Below are 5,952 nucleotides of genomic sequence, written 5' to 3'. Positions count from 1 at the left end.
GAGGACTTCCTGGGGGCCCTGTGGGAGGGGCTGGGCCCCCCATCTTACTTGTTGTCCCCGCGGAACCGGGTGCTGAGCTTCATGAGGGCGGTGAGGGCGTAGCCCCGGGTGGCCGGCAGGGACAGGTGGGACTGCAGCACCCTCTCCAGCAGCGCCAACACCTCCTCCTCTTCCACCTTTCAGAAGTAGGCACTGGCAGTGACCCCAAGGGCCAGCCCTGCCCTCCTCAGCGCACCCCTATGCAGGCGGGCCTCACCTGGAGAGGCTCCGTTTCCTCACAGCTCCCCTCCAGCAGGAGGTCCCCGTACTCCCCGATGCACCAGGAAGCCACCTGGACCAGCGGTTGCTGCCCCAGAGAGAAATAGCTCCAGATCGGTGTCTGAGGTCCCCCACTACCTCCAGACCATCTCCCCCTTTCCCCTCTTGGGCAGTGCAGGGGCGGGGAAAGGAAGGGCCAGGCACACAGCTGTTGTTCAAGAGTCCAGTTTTGTAACCAGGCTCTGTCCTGGCAAGTGGGTGCCCACTGCCCTCTGGCGGCCGAGTTTGGCACAATCGCCTTGTGAGGCCTTCCGCTGCAGCGAAAGGGTTTCTGGGGTTCCTCCCTTGAAGGAGTGGCTGGCTTCCGCACACCCCACTTGATAAAGGGCAAATGGATTGCAGATAGTGGCTAGCATCTGCCCATCTCAGCATTTAAGGTACCAGACGCCAGCACTTGCAACATGCGTGCAGCTGATTCCCAGGGCTGCCACGAGGCGGGCGGGGCACAGGCATCAGAGACGGAGAAACTGAAGAGGGCCCTCTTCCCTGAGGAGTCAAAGTAGCAGAGTCGGGCACCGGGAGTAGGGGGCTGAGGAGCGACTGGACGGGCCTGGGCTCCCCACCTGGGAGATGTCTTCTGCCAGGGCGCTGTAGAGACAGCGCACAGAATAGGCATGCAGCTCCTGGGCTCCACCAATCAGCTGGGTCAAGTTGGCTACGGCATCATCCCGCACATGGGTGCCTGCCTGAGTTGGGGAGCGAGCCCGGCCAAGCCAGCGCTGTGAGGACAAGCCACCCATGCCGCCCGGCTCCCCCAGGCCAGCCCCTGCCTCACCATTGTCAGCACGCGCAGGATCGTGTCTATGTGCCACCGCTTGGTGGGGGCAAACCTGGGCACGGGCAGGTCGTCAGTCCTGGTCTGGACCCTCTCCCGGTTCCACCCCTCTGCCTCCTGGGCCCCTGCCACCTCACCTCTCCGCAGCCAACAGGATGCCCGACGCACAGTCGGCCCGCAGGTCAGGGGGACAGACTTCCAGAAAGCTCTGCAGCTCCTGGGTCATGGCTCGCACATTGGAGCTGTTCACCAGAGCCAGGCTCAATTCCAGGGCCCGCCTGGCAGAAGAAAGGAGAGGGCTCAACCCACCGTCGCCCAGCGGCTTCACCAGGAGTGGCCCGCTCAGGGTGGGGGTGTGTGTGCTTAGAGGCTATGTGCCAGGGGCCTCGCACCCAGCTCTGCTCACCGGCTAAGGGAGGCATCAGGTTCCTGCAGACACTCCACCACAGTGGGCCGGTGCCGCTGCACAGCGCTGTGGTCAGACTGCACCAACCGCAGCAACGACGTCAGGGCCACATACCTGGCACATAGGGAAGACCCTCTCACATCCCTGGTCACCAATCCCCACTCCCTACCCTTGGCACGTGGGGTGGGGGTGGGGGCGCGGCGGGGGTAGGGGGTGGGGTGGGAGGAGGAATTACCTAATGTTCTTGTCGCTGTTGAGTAGGAATCGGCCAAGAATGTTGACGGCTAGGACCTACGGGAGGCAGAAGTTGGGGCTGTCAGGGAAGGTGCAAGCTGGCTCGTTCAGGAGCAGGGGCCACCTGGCAGATGAGGGTGGGAAGAGGGAGGAAGCAGTGGACGGGGCCGGGCTGCCTAGGGGCAGTGGCGGTGGCAGTGGAGAAGCACAAGCTACCCGCAGGCCAGCCGCAGAGCGGATGTCCATGATGGTGAGCACCGTCTCAAACAGGACTGCGCTGCCTGCGTTCCTGCTAGTATCCGTGTTGGTGGCCACCTGGGTGGGTCAGAGGAGGAGATGCATCTGCAAGGGACCCTGCTGTGTCCTCCACCTGCTGTCTGCCCATCCCTCAGCCATCCAACCAAGCCCCCCCATGCCCCCACTCTGGACTAAAGCCAGGATGGGCGTGGGGTTGGCTCAAGAGGACCAGAGAGATGATGAGACAGCCCCTCATGGTGGATGCCCCAGGGCGGATGCGGCCACAGGGCAACCCAGCTGAGCCCCCACCTGGGCCAGCAGGTCATTCATGGCCTCACTGCTCTCCTCGTGGTTCTGGCCCAGAATCCGAAGCAGACGAAGTATCTGGACCTGAAGTTGAGTTAAAGGTTGAGAGGTGGAGAGGCTCAGGGGCTAAGAAGTCGTGGGGCTGAGGAGAGAAATCCAACATGGAGGAGGGCATGTTGAGAGGCTGGCAGGCTGACTGGCTGGCTGGCACCCCGGTGCCTCCCCGCCCCTCTCTCTCAACACCACATGCCCCGGGGGTCCTGGGAAGGTTCTGATGTATCTGAGGCCTGGGGGCTTGCGGACAGGTTTTTTTTTTAAGGTTTTGGAGCCATACTGGGTTTGGGGGGAAGGCTAAACCCTATCATTCCCCCGACCTCACACACGGGTCCCAAGATGGTATGGGCAATCACATCTTGCCCCCTTCCTACCCAAGCCGCTGACCGAGCCAAAGCGTCCACTGGGCAGGAGCTACCGGCCCTGGCCTCACTGCCCTGTTCTCTCTGTTCTGGGCACACAGCACCTAAGGTCAGCCCACCTGCAGGAAGGGGTCGCCGACTCCCGAGATGCTGTGTTCGGTAGAGCACCCTGATGTCACCAGAGTGTGGAGGATCTGCACCAGCTGGGGTACCATCTGGAGAGAGGGCGTGGCCTTGTCTGGACAGTCTTCCCACCCTCTCAGCCTCCAGCCCTGTCCTTCCCCCACTGCCCCTCTTCCCTGGCCCAGGGCCTGCTCCTCCACCAGCCCACCTTCCGGAAGTGCTTAAGGGCTGCAGGGCTTCTTTCGCAGAGCTCCGTGATCAGCGTGATGGTGCCCAGGAGGATGCCTGGGTCAGGGTGGGAAGCCAAAGATGGGCCCAGGGCAAGGGAGCGCCTACTGCATGTGTGTGCCCACTACCTTCCCACGAGCTGGTATCCCTGCCCCCGGTTTTCACTCCTGCAGGCCTGAGGCAGGGGGATGGGGACACTGGTGGCCTTACCGTGGTGGCGCTCTCGAAGTAGTTGGGTACAGGGTGGGAGGAAGATGTTGGAGAGCTCAGGGACCTTCCGAATCATATGCACCGCAGTCAGCACGGCCTGCAGAGGGCGGAGCTCAGGACAGGGCTGGCCCCCACCAAACTCCAAGGCAAACCTCTACCACCACCTGGCAAACTGCAGCTGGTTTCCACAGCCCTGTCACCTCACCTTCTTGCGTACGTAGGAGCTGGGCTGCAGGAGCAGTTTTTCCACCTCTGAGGCCAGGTCCCGGCACATCTCGGCTGAGCCCACGGTGCTCAGCGTACACAGGGCCAGAGCCTGAACTGGCTGAACCCCCTGGCTCAGGTCACTGTGGGGAGGAGAGTCTTTCTGACACCCGAGGGCCTGCCCATTTCTCTACTTTCCCATCCAAGTGCTTCCCAGCACCCCCAGCCCTGCCCTCCCCTGGCCCTCTCACTTCTTGATGCTGTTGGTAATGAGCAGGTGGGCATCCTGTCTCTCATCCAGCAGAAGCATGGCCCCCAGGTAGCCCACCCTCTTGTCTGAGAACCTGGGGGAGGCGATCAGTTTCAGGCACTCCATCTACAGGGCAGGGGGACACCAGACACTCTTGCACCGTCCCCCTCCTACCAGATTAAATTGTGGTGCACAGTAACTATCGCCCCCGCACCCCCTGCCTTTCACTAAGAGGAGGGGCTTAGCAGACTCGGGCGTTAGTGGGAAGCTTCAGGAAACCAGGAGTCCTGGGTATGGGCGACGTGAGGACAAGATGCTCTGGATGAGGCCGGCTGGGGCATGAAGGTTCCAAGCCCGCTGGGCTGGCCACCAATGAAGGCTGTGGCAGGAGAGGGGTGAGGCGTTGCAGAATGGCGCCTTCGAGGCTCAGGTGGAGGCGGTCTGAGACCCCGCCCCACTAGTCTTCCTGGTCCAACTCGGGAAAGCCGCGTCTGGGCTCCGTACCTGCCCAAAGTGGGCGGGGTAGCCCAGCATGTGGACGTAGAGCAGCTTGGCCAGCTGGCGGTGCCGGAGCAGGGGGTCCCCATCCCGAAAGGAGGCGCGGATGTGGGCGCACTCCTTCTGGATGACCTCCCGCTCCTGGGCCTGCGTCTTGGCCCCGCGGATCTCCTCGATGAGGTCCTGAAGCTTCAGCGAAGGCATCACCATCCTGGGGGGCAGGGCCCGGAGAAGGCTTTGGCATTGTCTAGGCGAGTGTGCCAGGCTTTGTGCCCTGTGCCACGACCACGAGGGTCTGTGTCGCGCTGACTGCAAGCCTACAGCCAAGGGCAAGTTTACCTTCCCCGGCCCGGGTCCTGAGATTCCGCCCTCGCCGCCGGGGGTCACTCGTCCCTACGCATGCGTCAGCCGTAAACGCCACCCCGCCCCCTTCCCAGCCCCATTCCTCCGGGAGCAAGCACGAGCCCTGCTCACTTTTCTCCTTTCTGGAAACGCACACCTGGCTTCCCATCTCGATCTCTGCCCCGCCTTCCCTTTCCGCGCCCTGCGCCTTTTCCTCCGTGGGATCCCGCCTCCCGCTCCCACCCCAGGCGGCCTGCGCTTCCCCACCCCAGGGGCCTGCCCCCTACTCCAGCCTCACCTGGCTCCCGTCTGCACTCCGCTCGCGGGGGCCCCTGTGCTTCCTGGTACTCGGCCGAGTGGGGGCGTGGCTTCTCCGGACACGCCCCTCTCCCCGCCCCCCAGCACGCGGCCCCGCCCTATGGCTCTTTCAAAGAGTCCCGGGATCCGTAACTAAGGCTTCGGAGTTTCCAGGGAGTAGCTTCTACCCAGAGAGCTTCAGCTTGGGTTTGAAGCCATCGCACCCCAAAGGAGATGACAGTCCCCCCCCTGTTTTGAACTTTTTTATTAATATATTTTTTTGTTAAATTTCTTTGATTTTTTTTTTCCTGCAAGACTTGGTGTTGGCGGCACTGTTGTAACTTAACTTCAATCCCAAATTCCATGAAATAGAAATCAGAAGTAAAGGTTGAGAGGAGGGTGGGGGGAGGCAGGCCAAGGAAGAAACAGTTTGACTAGAACAAAAGAAGATGGTGTATGTGGTGGGCATTCCCAGGCAAGGCCATTCCTGGAGGGAGAGATCGGCAGGCAGCTTGCCTCTGCCTCATGCAGGGGAGGAAGGAAAGAGGCCCCCCGGGGGGGGTGCCCTACTGTCCCCTCTTTCTAGGGCTTCCTGTGCCCAGGGGGAAAGCTAGTACCAGAGATCAGACACAACCTCACACCGGGTTCCCCACCCACCTCTCAGCCTCGGTCGGACTCCTTCCCGGAAGGTGTACAAGGAGTCAGCTTCTGAGTCCCCACCTTCTGTTGTCTTCCCATCCCTCAAGAGTCCGATGTGTTGGGGGAAGGGGCAGCACCCATTTCGAGATGACTACACTTGTCACAGCGTTCGCTGCTCTGTGAGTTCCTGTTGCCAGGTCCCATCTCCCAGAAGTGCCTCCCCGCCACCACCACCACCACTAACTGCCATGGCAGAGCTGGGGCGGGTGGCTCTTGTATCAATGCCCCTAACCCTTTGAAGTTGAAATGCCTTCTTCCGGTCCCTTAGGAATTTAATCAAAGGCCACAAGTGAGTCCAGACCAACCAAACTTTTAGGGGGGAGGGAGAATGGGGAGGGGGGGTCAGTGGCAAAGTTACGGAGAGCTGCACTGGGTAGTTTCTGATCCTTTACACTTGCGCTTGGCATGA

The 5,952-nt window shown here is 61.6% G+C and overlaps 1 protein-coding gene across 2 annotated transcripts in view; it reads right to left on the bottom strand.

Annotated features, from left to right (window-relative positions):
* AP1G2 (adaptor related protein complex 1 subunit gamma 2) overlaps window positions 1-4,511 on the bottom strand; it is a 7,727-nt gene extending 3,216 nt beyond the window's left edge. Inside the window, exons 1-15 of one of the 2 annotated variants that reach the window (XM_004698483.2) lie at window positions 4,212-4,511; window positions 3,709-3,833; window positions 3,459-3,600; window positions 3,254-3,350; window positions 3,024-3,100; window positions 2,812-2,907; window positions 2,280-2,360; window positions 1,950-2,048; window positions 1,735-1,790; window positions 1,500-1,613; window positions 1,231-1,371; window positions 1,094-1,148; window positions 882-1,004; window positions 257-346; window positions 49-176 (exon numbers count right to left, since the gene is read on the bottom strand). In XM_004698483.2, coding sequence (XP_004698540.1) covers window positions 49-176; window positions 257-346; window positions 882-1,004; window positions 1,094-1,148; window positions 1,231-1,371; window positions 1,500-1,613; window positions 1,735-1,790; window positions 1,950-2,048; window positions 2,280-2,360; window positions 2,812-2,907; window positions 3,024-3,100; window positions 3,254-3,350; window positions 3,459-3,600; window positions 3,709-3,833; window positions 4,212-4,415 — 1,628 coding nt within the window. In that variant the 5' untranslated portion in view covers window positions 4,416-4,511. Of the gene's footprint in view, window positions 1-48; window positions 177-256; window positions 347-881; window positions 1,005-1,093; window positions 1,149-1,230; window positions 1,372-1,499; window positions 1,614-1,734; window positions 1,791-1,949; window positions 2,049-2,279; window positions 2,361-2,811; window positions 2,908-3,023; window positions 3,101-3,253; window positions 3,351-3,458; window positions 3,601-3,708; window positions 3,834-4,211 lie in introns of those variants that run through there. The other variant, XM_045288057.1, reaches the window with a different exon arrangement.
* Between the last annotated feature and the right edge of the window lie 1,441 nt (window positions 4,512-5,952).

The sequence above is a fragment of the Echinops telfairi genome, unplaced genomic scaffold (assembly GCF_000313985.2).
Source record: "Echinops telfairi isolate 266 unplaced genomic scaffold, ASM31398v2 ScPeMD7_18;HRSCAF=68, whole genome shotgun sequence".
Taxonomy (NCBI): domain Eukaryota; kingdom Metazoa; phylum Chordata; class Mammalia; order Afrosoricida; family Tenrecidae; genus Echinops; species Echinops telfairi.
Note: the sequence above shows the minus strand (reverse complement) of the source record. Positions and strands in the feature narration are given on the sequence as shown.